General features: G+C 37.2%; 1 protein-coding gene across 1 annotated transcript in view; it reads left to right on the top strand.

The window, feature by feature from the left end:
* The window catches only part of RYR2 (ryanodine receptor 2), a 448,094-nt gene that overhangs the window by 277,920 nt on the left and 154,655 nt on the right, over positions 1 to 15,519 (top strand). Inside the window, exons 42-48 of the mRNA XM_063082911.1 lie at positions 965 to 1,079; positions 2,726 to 2,858; positions 4,044 to 4,147; positions 7,291 to 7,426; positions 7,963 to 8,149; positions 9,906 to 10,011; positions 11,954 to 12,074. Of these exons, the coding sequence (XP_062938981.1) occupies positions 965 to 1,079; positions 2,726 to 2,858; positions 4,044 to 4,147; positions 7,291 to 7,426; positions 7,963 to 8,149; positions 9,906 to 10,011; positions 11,954 to 12,074 (902 nt within the window). The remainder of the gene's footprint in view (positions 1 to 964; positions 1,080 to 2,725; positions 2,859 to 4,043; positions 4,148 to 7,290; positions 7,427 to 7,962; positions 8,150 to 9,905; positions 10,012 to 11,953; positions 12,075 to 15,519) is intronic.

Genomic DNA, 15,519 nt, shown 5'->3' with positions numbered 1-15,519 from the left:
TTATTTTCTTGCTATAAGCTCTGACAAGGAAGAGTTTTCTAGAAAAGACTCTTTCATTGATTTGATTTATGTTGAAATAGAAATTAATAGAGGGCCGACCCTGTGGCGCAGTCGGGAGAGTGCGGCGCTGGGAGCGCAGCAGTGCTCCTGCCGCGGGTTTGGATCCTATATAAGGATGGCCCTGAGCGCAGTCACGAAAAGACAAAAAAAAAAAAAAAAATTAATAGAGCTCTTTATTTGCAATGAGCGATACTTCCTACTGAACATTAAGAACCTCAGAAATACCTTGACACACATATTGCAATAGTATAAAACACAATAATGAAACTTTTTAGGTGTCATCTTCTGCTGTTTCTTTAAATTCAGTGTCAATTTTCATGAGTTGGATTACTTGTACTCGGACTTCATGTGTATTCATTTTCTCTTGGAGAATACGCATCCTTTAAAACATTTTGCCAGACTGATAGCATGAATGTAACATGAAATAACACTACTGTAATTATATATACAAATATTGAATGTAGTGTTAAAAATAGCATATATAGGAAAAGCATAAATACTTATATATCAAGAATTTATGTATGAATTTTCATATATACATCATATAGCACTGATTCATATTTCTATACAAAAGCAGATTGAACACATGGTTGGATATCCATATAATTAGGAATGCTAAGTATCTAAAATATATTTCATACAAACTAATGTTTACATATGTATTACATTTCTTGTAATTGAAAATGATAGGAAACTTGTATACCACTTTTGGTAGAATGTCATTATTTTTGAGGAGAACTCAGTGAATTGAACTTATTAACTTTTGCAGCTTAACTATCATTGCTCTTAAATTTCTGTACACCTAAATTATTTATAAAAGATACATCAGAATCTCAAGTAAAGCTTTATTTAAATTTTTCACTGAACTCTCTGCTTTTCCCCTTACCTTCACTGCCCTTTCTAGAGATATCATGAATAATAAAGTGTTTTACCAGCATCCTAATCTCATGAGGGCCCTGGGGATGCATGAGACAGTGATGGAGGTCATGGTGAACGTCCTCGGAGGTGGTGAGTCCAAGGTAAAGGAATATCTTCAATTCTTGGGATTCCACTTAGTATAAGCGCCTGCATGGACTGCAGTTCTTAAGGAGAATTTCTTAAATTCTCTTAGGAGGACTGTTTTTTAAAGAACACCTTTTGAAAAAAAACAAAAAAAACCTTAGAGGTGAGATTTGGATGCACTACTAGTTTTTTTTTGTTTCTTCTTCCTTGATCTTGATAACAGTTTCTATCTTATGTAATTTGTCTCCTAAATTATTCTCATTTAGGGGATATTTAGAAACTTTAAAAGTTAATTCTATACCAATTTACTTTTATATTTTGGATTATGTCAGTTCCCATCACATTACAAGTCTATTGCACAAGCATGTTCTTCAGACCCAGCCCTTCTCCCTGATTCAGATGATGGTTGGTTTCATTAAACCTCTGATCCAGATCAAGATTTGATGATGATGTTCTGGAATGTATTTGTTGTAAGACTCTGAGGTGAACTTTTAAGTGATTACAAATTAAAGTTCTTGAAAACCAAATTAGTAGAGTAATATAATAAACAACTTCATATAAACCAGTATAATTCCGTAGCCTCTGATATACAAAATGTATTCTCTATTTTAAATTTTAATCTGTTTTTTACAAGATGGAAGTAAGTGCATATTTCCCATGTTCAGTCTTTCTACCAGTTAGACAGACTTATAATGATATTCATAATATATCCTCTTGACCAAGGACTGCAGGGAACATCTGGGCTATGCTGTGTCAAGATTTGGCCCTTTATGGAGGTGTGTTTGGTAGAGTATACCAGACAGCCTTCCAGTCAGGACATTCATCTCAGTAGGCAAGTTGTGTGCTAATCAGGGAGGTATGAATCCCCAGAATCTCAATAATAATAATAATAATGATAATAGTAATTCTAATAAGAACACTGTTATGTGGTGTCAAGTACTGAACTGTGTATCTTTCAGAAATTATCTCAATGAATCCTCCTCCCATCTCCTTACCTAAAGTAAATATTATCTGTATTATACCAATTTTATAGAACAGATTCAAAGAGATTACATAATTTTCACACGGTAACATAACTAACAGTGGTAGTCAGGAATCACACCTGAGTCTTCCTGGTTCCTAAACCAGGCTCATGCCACCTTTGGCTTTAGAGCTATAGATAAATTCCAGATCCCACCTGTTGATGGTGTTGGGAAAAAAGAATAGTTTGGTCAGAGCCCTTGCCTAGGGTCCAGTTGGGTGCAGTTCAGCATCCTTTGTAAGCAAATTGTGTGTGTGTGTGTGTGTGTGTGTGTGTGTGTGTGTGTGTGTGTGTATTTAGTGCGCATGCATGCCAATGTATCTTTTTGGTTTTGTTGTTATTCTTGTGTTCTTGAGAAAGAGAGAGAAAGAGGAGACAGAGAAAGAGAGAGAAAGGTGAGGGGGGGGGGGGAGAGAGAGAGAGAGAGTTTGGCGAAGCAGGTGGGTGGGCGTCAGCCTTGGGCATCCGCCCAGTGCTCAAGGTCTAGGTGAATCACAGTCTGTACATTTGAAGGTCTTCAATATCTAAGGTTTAGGACACATGGAAACACACTGATTGACAAAATGATTGAGAGCTCAACTTCTAAACTCAGTTTTGTAAAGATATTTGCTTTCAGTAACTAACTCAATGCTGTTTGTACAGGAAATCACCTTTCCCAAGATGGTGGCCAACTGTTGCCGTTTTCTCTGCTACTTCTGTCGAATAAGTAGGCAGAATCAAAAAGCTATGTTTGATCATCTCAGTTACTTACTGGAAAACAGCAGTGTTGGTCTCGGTAAGGAAATGTATGTCTTTTACTTAATCTTTAATATAAAAATAGCATACATATTACAAGTAAATTTAAACTTTACGTTAATAAATAAGCAAAAGACCTGAATAGATATTTCTGAAAAGAAGGGATGCGAATGGCCAACAGGTATATGAAAAAATGCTCAACAGCACTAATCTTTAACAAAATGCAGATTAAAACTGCAATGAGATGTCACCTCACACCTGTTAGAATGGCTATCGTCAAAAAGACGAAAGGTAAGTTTTGGCGAGGATGTGGAGAAAAGGGAGCCCTTGCGCACTGTTGGTGGGAATGTAAATTAATACAATCATTTGGAAAACAGTATGGAGGCTCCCTGCAAAATTAAAAATAGAACTCCCGTATGATCCATCAATTTCACTTCTGGGTGTATATCCAAAGGAAATGAAATCAGTATGTTGCAGAGATATCTGTACCCCAATGTTTATTGCAGCACAGTTTGTAGTAGCCAAGATACAGAATCAACCTAAGTGTCCACCAGTGGATAAATGGATAAAGAAAATGTAGTGTATATACATGATGGGATGCTAGTCAGCCATAAAACAGAAGAAAACCCTGTCATTTGTGACACATGGGTAAATCTGGAAGACATTATTTGAAGTAAAATAAGCCAGGCAAAGAAAGACAAATAGCACATGATCTCACTTATATGTGGAAACTAAAAAGAGTTGAACTTATAGAAGCAGAGAGTAGAAAGGCAGTTACCAGGGACTGGGGGAAGGCGGATGAGGAGATGTTGGTCAAAGGATGCAAATTTCCAGTTGCACAGGAGGAGTAAGTTCAAGAGAACTGCAGTACAACATGGTGACTATAGTTAATGATAATATCGTATTCTTGAAAATTGCTAAGAAAATAGATTTTAAGTGTTCTCACCACAAAAAATGGTAAGTGTGTGAAGTAATGCATATATTAATTCGATTATTTGTTGTTCCACAATATATACATATTTCAAAGCATCGTGTTTTACACAATAAATATATATAAACTTTTGTCAATTAAAAAAACATATTTTTAAAATTAAACTTTAACGTAAATCAGTTTAGATTAGTGCAATATTATGGAATTTAAAATTTAAGAGGTAGTGTAGTTTTATATGGGATTCATACTTGCAGCACAATCCAGGGTTTATTTCATCTTCGTTTGAATTAATAGCCTCACCAGCTATGAGAGGTTCGACACCACTGGATGTGGCAGCAGCCTCGGTGATGGATAATAATGAACTTGCCCTAGCTCTGCGTGAGCCGGATCTGGAAAAGGTGAGCGGTGCTCCTGCCCTGTGTGTTTGTGCAAATTATGCTCATGCATAGCTTCTCAAGATGATTTAAATATAAACAACTATATTATAGTTATATTAGGATTATAGTATATTATTATACTATACATTATTCACTGTATGTTATATATATAATATATGTAATACTATTATATATATTATGTTATAGTTAGAAGTTAAGAACAAGAAGTTGAGGTGACTTCTTTCCTCTAATCACAAGCGTTTTTCTGTGGAACAGGAATCAACTAACTGTATTTTTGTGTGTTTTTGTCTTTTCATAATATCTGCTGTCACTTTCACTTTAAGTGTAGTTTCAGTTACTTAAAAGGTTGTTTTAATGTCTCATACGTATAATTCCTGCCACACACGTTTCTGTGTGTTCCAGTGCAAAGCATTAGCAAGCTACTGAGGCCATGCCCTCTAATCATACTGAGCCGCATGTATGGTAGAGAAGAGAAGTTCTCCTCTATTGTAGCTGCAGTAGAATCCTAAGTGGTCACCTGATCCTTCCTGTGCCCCGCTAGAGTCTGTTCTTACCTGAGCACCAAAGTGATCCTCTTAAAAGGATCCTGTCAGTCATCTGCACAGGACTCTTTGAAGACTTACTATCTCACTCCTAGTAAAACCCAAAAAATTGTGATAGCTTCTGTGCCACCTGATCTCACATATCGGTCTGATTTTATCTCCTACAACTCTCCTGCTCTTTTTCTTTGCTCCAGCCATACTGGTCCCCTTCCTGTAGCTGGAGAATTCTGGGTGTGCTCCTGCCTCAGGGCCTTTGCACTTGCTGTTCCCTCCATCTGCAATATCCTTACCCCAGATACCTTCATGATTCTTTCCCAGACATCCTTCCAGAGTCACCTTATCAGCTCTTCCACGTTCATGCAATTTAAAATGGAAACTTCTTCTTTAACCTCCTTAAGCTCTTCCTATTCCCTTTACTGCTTTATTTTCAACAGCTGAAAATATACATATTTGTGTGTATACAAACACACACACACACACACACACACACAAACGCACAATATGTGTTTTAAATATATGGCTTAAAATGTATTTATATTTAAAATAAATATATTTTATTAAAATATTTATTTATGTATTTAAAAAAATCTGTTCCCTATATAATGGCAAGCCAGTGAGTGAGGTCAAAATGTTTTTTCTATTAACTGCTTTGTACCAGTCTTAGAGAACAGCATTGGCACTGGGCAGGCACTCAGGGCATAGCATTGGCACTGGGCAGACAGTGCATAGTACTGGCACTGGGCACTCAGGGCATAGCATTGGTACTGGGGCAGGCACTCAGGGCATAGCATTGGCACTGGACAGACACTCAGGGCATAGCATTGGCACTAGACAGACAGTGCATAGCACTGGCACTGGGCACTCAGTGCATAGTATTGGCACCAGGCAGACACTCAGGGCATAGCATTGGCACTGGGCACTCAGTGCATAGCTGTTGAAGGCGTGAAGAGTGAATGCTTCCCCAGATCCTTGCAACATGCCAGTCCAGAATCATGAGGCTTTGCACCCTGACCCACTTCAGGAGACTTTTCTCCCATATATCACTTAAAACCTTTTTATCTACATGCTCATTAAAATGGCTAATATTAAAAAGGTTGACAATATCAAACATTGAAAAGGATGTGGGACAACTAGAATTTTCACAGGCTGCTGTTGGGATGAATAATGGTACAGTCAGTTTGGAAAGCAGTTTGGCAGTTTCTTAACAAGTTAAATGTACCCCTACCATAAACTATACACTTAGCCTTTCTAGTCTTAGGAGTTTATTAATAGAAAGAAAGATATATATCCATACAAGGACTTGGACATGAATGTTTATAGCAGTTTTATTCATCATAGCCCAGTTTTCTTAGCAAGCAACAAAACTGGGGTATACCCACATACAGTGGGATGCTATTTAACAATAAAAAAAAGAGAACTGACGTAGGCAACAGTGTGAACGGATCTCAGACCCATTATGCTGAGTGAAAGAAGTCAGGCACAGAAAGATATACATTGCCTGGTTACGTGTGTAATGTTCTAGAAAAGACAAGCTAATTTTTAGTGAGAGAAAGCAGATTATCTGAGCTAGGTTTATAAGGGGAAAGTGACTGCAAAGGGCACAGGGAAACTGAGGAGTGGTGGAAATGCTCTGTCTTGATTGTGTGGTGTGTTCTCACAAATGTATACTCCTCTCAAAGCTCAGTGAATTTACACCTGAAGTTGGTGACTTTATTGTACATCAGTTATACCTCAGTATAGTTGGATTAAAATGTTTTAGCTGTATCACTTATTTCTTTTAGAAACTGATTTAGCTTGAGCTGGATGTAACGATCTGTTTTAGTTGCTTCTTTAACAGTGTTATTACAATTGGTCGAACTTCTTTTGGGATTTCTTTTAAAGCTGAATCTCTTGTGAAATGTTACGGAAGACCAGCATTCCTGTAAAACAAAATATTTAAAAAGGAAAAGCTAGGCAGAGATATTTAATGTGTTGATAAATTCATTAGTACTGAAAAGTAGGTAGTGTTATCACAAGTTTTCTGGATGCTAAAACCAAAAAGTATGAGTAATTTGCTCAAAATGAGCCATTTAGTAAGGGATATGGGTCTGATTTGATCCGAGGATTTTTGACTCTAGCTTAGGTATTCTCTACTTCTGGGTGTCTTCTCACACCTGCTCCCCCATTAAATTAATGTATCATTTTAGAAATAATTCACCTCTTTAAAATATCTTTGCATCTCAGATACATATTTCAATATCTCTAATTGATTCAGTTTTTACTTTGAACCAGAGGTCGTTGCATAGTTTTGAAGTTATCAAATATTTTGACTTTTTTAAGTAAAAGTATCAAATTATATGAAATTCAGGAATATTTTTCTTACATAGAGTTGTTTTTAAATATTTTTATTATGGTGGCACTTTATTATGATATTTAAGTATTTCTTAATTCTAAGATTTTACTAATGGATGTTCTTGTGGATTATCATGATATTAAAAAGAATTTGCCAAAGTTCATTTGTTTTTAAACCATTCTTTGAGGATATCATTTACCATATCTAGTATAAGTGTCTAATGACTTTTCATCCAAGGGCTAATTCTTTGCTTATCCCCTTGTTTGTAGGTAGTTCGTTATTTGGCTGGCTGTGGACTGCAGAGTTGCCAGATGCTGGTGTCTAAGGGTTATCCAGACATCGGGTGGAATCCAGTTGAGGGAGAGAGATATCTTGACTTTCTCAGATTCGCTGTCTTCTGTAATGGTAGGACTTGATTGCTTGAGGTCTTTTTTGGACATTGTTAAATCTGCTTAAAAATAGATACATATATGTAATAAGGATTCATCCCAACATTTTGATGAAAGTAGTGAATATTAATAAAGAAATTGCATATTTTATAATCAATAGGGGTTTACACAGTAATAATTTATTATACAATATCTATTTTCATCGTGCTTTTATTATTTAAATTGAAATCTTTGGGAATCTAAATTCTTACAATTTTTTATAATTGAGTTCTAATAATGGTTAGGATTATGACATCATTTCTAATAACAAGTTAATGAGAATGAATGTTCCTTTATAATGCTTTTCTTTACTTTGAACATTTCGAGTGCAAGAAAAGAAATTTACTGTATCTTATACACACAAAAATAGTAATTTGGATTAAATTTTGGCTTTATTAGAATGTGCTTGGGTTTTAGTTTTTTTAAAATAAGAAATGACTTGTATAACATTTATTTGCTCAACACTTCCATATAATCAGTATTTGTTTATTTATGTTCCGCATTCGACTTCAGGAGAGAGTGTGGAAGAAAATGCAAACGTCGTGGTGAGACTGCTCATTCGGAGGCCTGAGTGTTTTGGTCCTGCTTTGAGAGGGGAAGGTGGGAATGGTCTTCTTGCAGTCATGGAAGAAGCCATAAAAATAGCTGAGGATCCTTCCCGAGATGGTCCCTCACCAACTAGCGGATCTAGTAAAACACTGTAGGTCTAACATATAAACCTTCATTAGTAAATTGTATGAGGGTACTTCAACAAATTCATGGAAAAATAGAATTAAAAAATAATACAAATCCTTCCATGAACTTTCTGAAGTACTCTTGTACTGCTTGACTTGAAATTTTACAAAATATATTTTGCATTCTTTTAATTGCAATATAATTTCAGGTACTGAAGGTTTCTCCCCTTGAATATAGAGTGTCTTGACCTTGAAGGAATGGATGGAACTTTCTGATGGAATAGGTTGAATTAGCAAAGAGAGAGCTGGGGAAGATTGTGTGGATTTAGCAGAGAGAAATTTATGTTGTAGGAGGAGATGCATCTTGTGGCTTTTCCCAGGGGAGCTGGGCAAAGTGGGTGGTTACAAATGATGGTAGATGAGCCTTTGGAATGGGACTGGAGTTCAGTGGGAAGGTGGCTAGCATGAGTCTTTATGATAATAGAGAGAAAGAGCCCTTTATCAGGAGAATGGGGGATTTGACTAAGCTGGTAAGGAGGTAAAGTCCAGAAAAGACGATGTCATTCTGAGGAGTGAAATGCTTGTTTTAGGTCCTGGAGACAGATGAGGGAGGCAGATGGGAAGGCGGTCATTATCTTACATTTCTCTGTAGTATACATTGTTAATACTTGATTCCAGGAATGGACATTAAGTCAGCATGTTGTTCATCTATGCCTTCCCCTTTTTTTTTTCTGTAGAAGTGCATGACGTCCTGGGGAGGTTATACACCACACTGCTAGCGCCAAGCAGAGAAGGAATAGAGTGCACACAGTCCCGTAAACCTTTGTTCTTCCACATGTATACTGGGCATGGAGGTTCTGTCCACACCAAGGGCAGATTTCCAGACTGGGAGCACAGTTCGAGAGCAAGCATGAGCTCCCCTCACCAGCCCCCCAAACACACACCATGTTACATGTTTATCAGTCAGTCACAGAGGAACTAGGGACCCCTTAGTTGCTCCCAGTAGTAGGAAATGCATCCAAGATCTCTGGCTCAGGACCACACCAGCGAGTGTGCACTGAGGGCCCTTCAGACAGCCTTGCATGCCCAGGAACGAGATTGTCGGCCAAGGCCTCGCTGTCACTCTGCAGACCGAGGCAGCTGCCTTCTGAGCATCATAGGAAGGATGTGAGCCTCCAGGGCCATCCAGACTTGTCTGTCATCAGCAAGATCATGAAGTATTTATTATTTTCTCACTGAGGTGGGAGGAAGATATGTTGATTATTTGGGGGAATGGGAGCAGGGAGGGAGGGTGGAGAGGAAAGTGAGTAAATGAGATAGCATTTATGAGATACTTACTCTAGGCAGAGCACTGTAGTGGGTGCCTTACATATGCTGTCTTGTGTAACAGCTCTTTGTCACCCTCTCTCTACGTGCATGCTAGGTGCAATAGTAGTCTAAATTTACACAGTCCTTCCATCAGTTAACTTCCTTGTTAATGATCTGCTACTAGAAATGAGCAGAATCTATAAAATTAGCAATTCCTCTTTTTCCCTTTTGAAGGAATCTTAATACTAAATTCCCACAGATCTGTTCTTGGTGATAGAATCTCAGATCTGATCTTTAATTTATTGCTGTTTTCCTTTAGAAATGTCAAGCTGTGTATTTAAAACATATGTGAAAAGTATCAGAAGAAGAAAATGCATTACCTTAGTTGTCCCTTTTCTCTGGGAGATATGTCATAAATATGAAATGTCAATTATCCCATTTGCTTCTCTGTCTCTTTTGAAAAATCCATGGAAGTGATACAGAAGAGGAGGAAGATGACACTATCCACATGGGGAACGCGATCATGACCTTTTATGCAGCTTTGATTGACCTCTTAGGACGCTGTGCCCCGGAGATGCATGTGAGTGCCTGGGGCCCAGGACAGGAATTCTGGTTTATCTTGCAAAGATAACAAAAGTATCCCAAACCAATAATCTTCATGCTCCATTAAAAATAATAGCTGCAGCCTAATTGCTAAACAAGTGTTTGTTTTGTTGGAAATGTCTTGTTGGTTGTAAAATTAGTAATGGGATTTCAATACAGGTCATTAATACAATACTTCATATATCTCTAAAACTCGTATAGCCTCCCCACATTTTAAGAAGAAAATAACGTATTTTTTCTAAACAATTTCTTCTCCTATTATAGTGAATGCAAAAGCAACCACTCCTCCCAAGAGCTGTTTTCTTGTGTACAGTATTTAATTCTACATGCTTGCCTCTGGTGGGGGAAAAGGAGGAGGGGGAAATTAAGAGCTTTTCAGACCTTATAGATTAGTGTTTTCTAAAACTTTTTGACCAAGATGAAATTAAAGTTTCATGGATTAACACTTACTTTTACTCTGTAATACAATGTAATATATTTTCTACTTTATTTTATTCTAATTGATTCTGTTTTATTCTATTTTATGCACTTAAAATATCTAAGAGAGGGCCCATAAAATTAGCTGCATGACCTACCTGTTAATGGGAAGCAACCCAGAGTTGGTCAGTGCTGGAGTAGAAGGGCTAAGAAATACATATGCAAGTCTCAATGAGCACAAAGCCAGGGGAACTTGCTTACAGAGCCCCTCTTTCCTCTGTCCTTGATATCTGCGTTGGTTTTGTTTGACCTCTTTCTTTCACACCCATAGGTTAAACCTTACTTGATATATTCTTTGATTGTGAACGGAGAGGAATCACAGGATAGAGAAATGTTAGAGTGTTAGAAAACCTGCAGTCTTATTTTTGTAAAAACTTAACCTTTGCTGCTAAAGAGATTTTTCATCTTAGTAAATGGGAACAGATTATCAAAAATGTGTATGCTGGGAGTGACTGTAGACAAAAACTTGACGCTCAAATATTTGTTCTTTTTCCCGTCTCAGTGAAAAGATCAGAGGAACCAAGAGAGAAATTATGCTAATAAATAGAAGCTTTCTGTTTTACTGTCATGTCTGTATTAAGGGGGGAAAGCACTAAGTGAATTAATAAGGGACTAACCCTGGCACTTCTGAAATGTATTCATCTTTGGAACTAGTAGTTGAGGGCTCCTGTGTGTCAGAAATTGTATCTGAGTTTCACACCCTGTGGTGAAGGAAGCAGATGCCCATCCTGTCTCTGGGAGCCTGCAGTCTGTTCCAGAGGCCTGAGGAGATTCTTGACCATATCCTGATCCGCAATCATCATGCATACCTTCTTAGCCAGGGCCATTCTAAGAGTACTGTTAGCATTTATGTTCACCATTTTCCCCACATTATAAACCCATTCTTGAGATAAATCTGGGTGGAATATAAATGAATATGTAATTAATTTATCATCACAAAGCAAGAAAGAAGCTAAATCAATCATACATATTAGTATATGTTCAGGGCCTTAAGATAATTTTTTCTTTGTATTATTGCTCATGGATGGATGGGTATTTATGTGTAATTTGCAGGGGGAGGTAATAAGCATTTATAGACTTACCAGATTCTCAATACATTTGAACACCCCCGAAGAAGACAAAGACTATTGTTTCCATGGATAAACCAGTGGACCTAGACTGGTTTTGTAATTATGTAATTTGGTGTATGTAATTTGTATGTAGTTTGGTGTATCTAATTATGTAATTTGGTATATGCCGAGGCCAATGAAAACTGTGTGGGCAAGTAAATATCTGCCGGCAAGCCTGAAACAACAGTTTCTGAGTCAGGTCTGACTTTATATGTGTACTTAACAGAAAATTATTTTTGACTTGGATTTCCATACTTCAAATTTCCTAGACAGAATTCTAACACTGATTTTACAAAGTTATTCTAATGTTTCTTTATTTCTCTTTCTGTGTAGTTGATTCATGCTGGTAAGGGAGAAGCCATCAGAATCAGGTCTATTTTGAGATCCCTAATTCCACTGGGAGATTTGGTAGGAGTAATCAGCATTGCTTTTCAGATGCCAACAATAGCCAAAGGTAAGGGCAACTTCCATTCTTTGTAATTCTGTAGGATGCTGGATGACATGATGTTCTAAATACTGTTTTCAGTACCCACATTTCCCCCTTTCTGCTCCCCTCAGCATGGCTACGCTACTTCTATTTCTTTGGGAAAAAAAAGTACTACAAAGATTTTTTTTATGAAATATTTTTCATTCTTATTGTTTTTAAACAATTATATTTCTGATGAGATTTTAATTCTGTTTTACATGACATTTCAGACAATGGTCAGAGAAGAGGAAAAATGCACGTCCACTGTCTGGTGTCATGTCCCTGCTCCTGTTCTTTGGTACCCGTTCTCCTCTGTCTTTCTTGGCCTTAATTCCTAATTCATGTTTTTGGTAGTTTTTATAGTCACTTTCATGCTTTTCTTTTCAAAGCAACGATTATACTTTTTGAGTTAGAGATTTAAAAAATCCCTGTGTGTTAAAAGAAGTGTTCTTTTAAAGACTAAGGAGAAAAATTTTAAAAAGATGTAAGGAATTATTGATGACAACTAAAAGATAAGTTGGATCCCAAATTATACTTTGTTTTTCCTTTTTCAAATTTCAGTTTTCAATACTTTATTGGACACCTATACAGAAGTCATTTTTATTTAAACTTCTACTTTTAGAGCAAAAACATAATTAGGTAGGAAGTGCATGCTGTTACCCTTTTCTTTCACTAATAATGCCCCAGAGAGGGCGGGCTGTTAAGACCCTGAGTCTAGAACGAAGGCATTGATTGCTCTGTACCTGAAGGTGGCTCTCCCTGCTTGCCAGCCCTGTGACTATAACAAAGTAAAGTCTCCTGGGTGCTAAGCTTCCAACCCAAATCTACAAGGGGACAACACTGCCATAATAATGGAGCACTCATTATAATTTTAGGGAAAGCTGGATTTTAAAATTTGCCCCCAGCTTTGTCCTCCCCATGGAGGCCATTCCTTTTCCTCATGCATCTGCAGGTCGTCCTCATCTGCCTTCTTTGTCCCTCTCGTGCAACTCACGTTCATTTGCTTAGGTAAAACATCTTTTCCTTTCCCTACATTTTGAGTCCCCAAATTGACACTGTCAGGACAAAGATAAAAATATTGTACCAGTGACATAGGAGGGTACTTCAAAAAGTTCATGGAAAAGTCGAATTGGAAGACAATACAAATATTTCCACGAACTTTTTGAGCACTCTCATACAGACTATGAAATGGAGAAATGCTAAGTTTTGTGGTAACATTAGTGACAGCAAAGAGCCAAGAATAACAGATTGTCAGAGTGCCCAAGTATCCCTTTCAGAATTGGCCCCAAAGTCTCCACATACCTCCTCGTTTCCTCCAGTCATCTGCCTTTACCAGCCTTCAAGAGTTTTCAAGTTGCTTTCTTCCCTGTTCTACTTAGGTGTGCTCTAATAATCTTATTTTATGTTGTTTTTCTTCATAAATTTAATATATTGTCTACATTGGGAGTTAAACGGTTTTTTGGTGATTTTTTTCATAAACTATCACAATCGCAATGAAAGTTAACTTTTAAACACAATCCATTGTCCACTGTTAAATTTCTGCCTTTTTCTTTTACTGCTTTCCTTTTGTGGAGAGTGTAGACCCATACCTGTATTTTTTGTTTTACTGTGGCTATGCATTTACATTTACGGTGGCTATACATTCACTGTGAAACTTAACCCATCATTTCTCTTCTGTTTCAATGACCAATTCAGTTGATTATATAAGTGTCACCAAGTAGCAGTAATAATAGTTATTATATGTTCTATGTTTTGTATGTGAAGTTTGCCTCTAAAGATTGATATTTTCCCCTCCCAGTATCTAGGGCCTTCATCAGACATTTTTATCATACTTATCCTAGGGCTAGAGTGTTCCCCAGAATAGTAATGAAAGAAAGAGGGGCTCAGAAAACTTGAGGAGCAAGCACATAATCTCGCAGCTCTTGGCCCAGGCAGGTTTGGTCAGCCTGTCCGAGGCAGCAATTTTGGGTGAATGATTATGGCAGGTACCACAGAGTGAGGCCAGTTCTTTATTGTTGCCCATGTGTTTGAGGAGATGGTGAAAATAAAATAGGAACTTTCGCAAATCTATGATTCTTGAGCCCCGGGCAGTTGTAGTTGTGGTTATTCAAATACTACTTGAATAAGTATTTTTTTAAAAAAGCTTATGTTAGGATCACTGAGTTGTTCACCTTTTCCTTAGGTCTTTCTTTTTGTGTTTGGTTGGTTGGGGGGTTCTTTGGCAGCTGGCCAATACAGGGATACATCGAACCTTGGACCTTGGAGTTATCAGCACCATGCTCCAACTAACTGAGCTAAATGGCCAGCTGCTCACCTTTTCCTTAGGTACAGATACGAGGGTACTTCAAAAAGTTCGTGGAAAAATGGAATTAAAAGATAATACAAATCTTTCCATGAAGTTTACTAAGACCCCTCATATATGTTAAAATAATAGAATCCTATAAATTTATATTCCCTATAATGTGGTTTTTTTTAGGAAAATCGAGCTGAAATTTCATATAGATTTTTTTTTTTTAATACACCCTTTTATTATTATTATTATTTTTTTGTCTTTTTGTGACCGGCCGCACCGGCCATCCTTATATAGGATCCGAACCCGCAGCAGGAGCACTGCTGTGCTCCCAGCGCGGCACTCTCCCAAGTGCGCCACGGGGTCGGCCCTTCATATAGATTTTTAATTGAAAATTATTGTACACGGAATTAACACTAAGAATTTAATTAGCTTTGGTTGGATTCTAAGCCCAATTTTAATTGGTTTAAATTAACTTTGCCAGTTACTAGGTGTACAACCTTGGACAAGTTAACTTCCCTAAAGGTCAGTTTTCATCATCCGTTAAATGAGGATTATAATACCAACTTCATAGTTGGATTGTGGAGATTGTGAGAGATTGTGTCTGTAAAACTTCTTGCACAGTGCCTTGACAATAGCAAAAACAACAAGAACTGTTATTCTTATATATAAAAGAAAGGGATGTGTTAGTTTTACGGTGGTCATGCGTTGCTTAACAATAGGGATATGTTCTGAGAAATGCGTGGTTAGGCGATCTCATTGTTGTGTGAACACCACAAACCTAGATGGTATAGCCTTTGCTGTGAGGTATAGCCTTTTGCTTCTATGTGAGTAATGCCTTGCACTGTGACGTTAGGACAGCTACGACGTCATTAAGCGATGGGACTTTTGCAGCTTTATTATAATCTTATGGGACCACTGTTGTATATGTGCTCTGTGGTTGACCAAGATGTTATCTGGCACATGACTGTATTAGGTATTATTATGATTTTAAGGAATGAAAGCTATTGGGTATTACCCTTTAATTTTCTTTAGAACAATATTTTTTCATTTTCATGATTCAAATATAAAATTCATTTATTGAATACAAGTGTGAACAGAAAAGATGTCATTTTATTCTTTCAGGATGATTATGGTCATGTG

The sequence above is a fragment of the Cynocephalus volans genome, chromosome 18 (genome assembly GCF_027409185.1).
Source record: "Cynocephalus volans isolate mCynVol1 chromosome 18, mCynVol1.pri, whole genome shotgun sequence".
Lineage (NCBI taxonomy): Eukaryota > Metazoa > Chordata > Mammalia > Dermoptera > Cynocephalidae > Cynocephalus > Cynocephalus volans.
The sequence above is the reverse complement of the archived record's forward strand: the minus strand, read 5'-3'. Positions and strand labels throughout refer to the sequence as shown.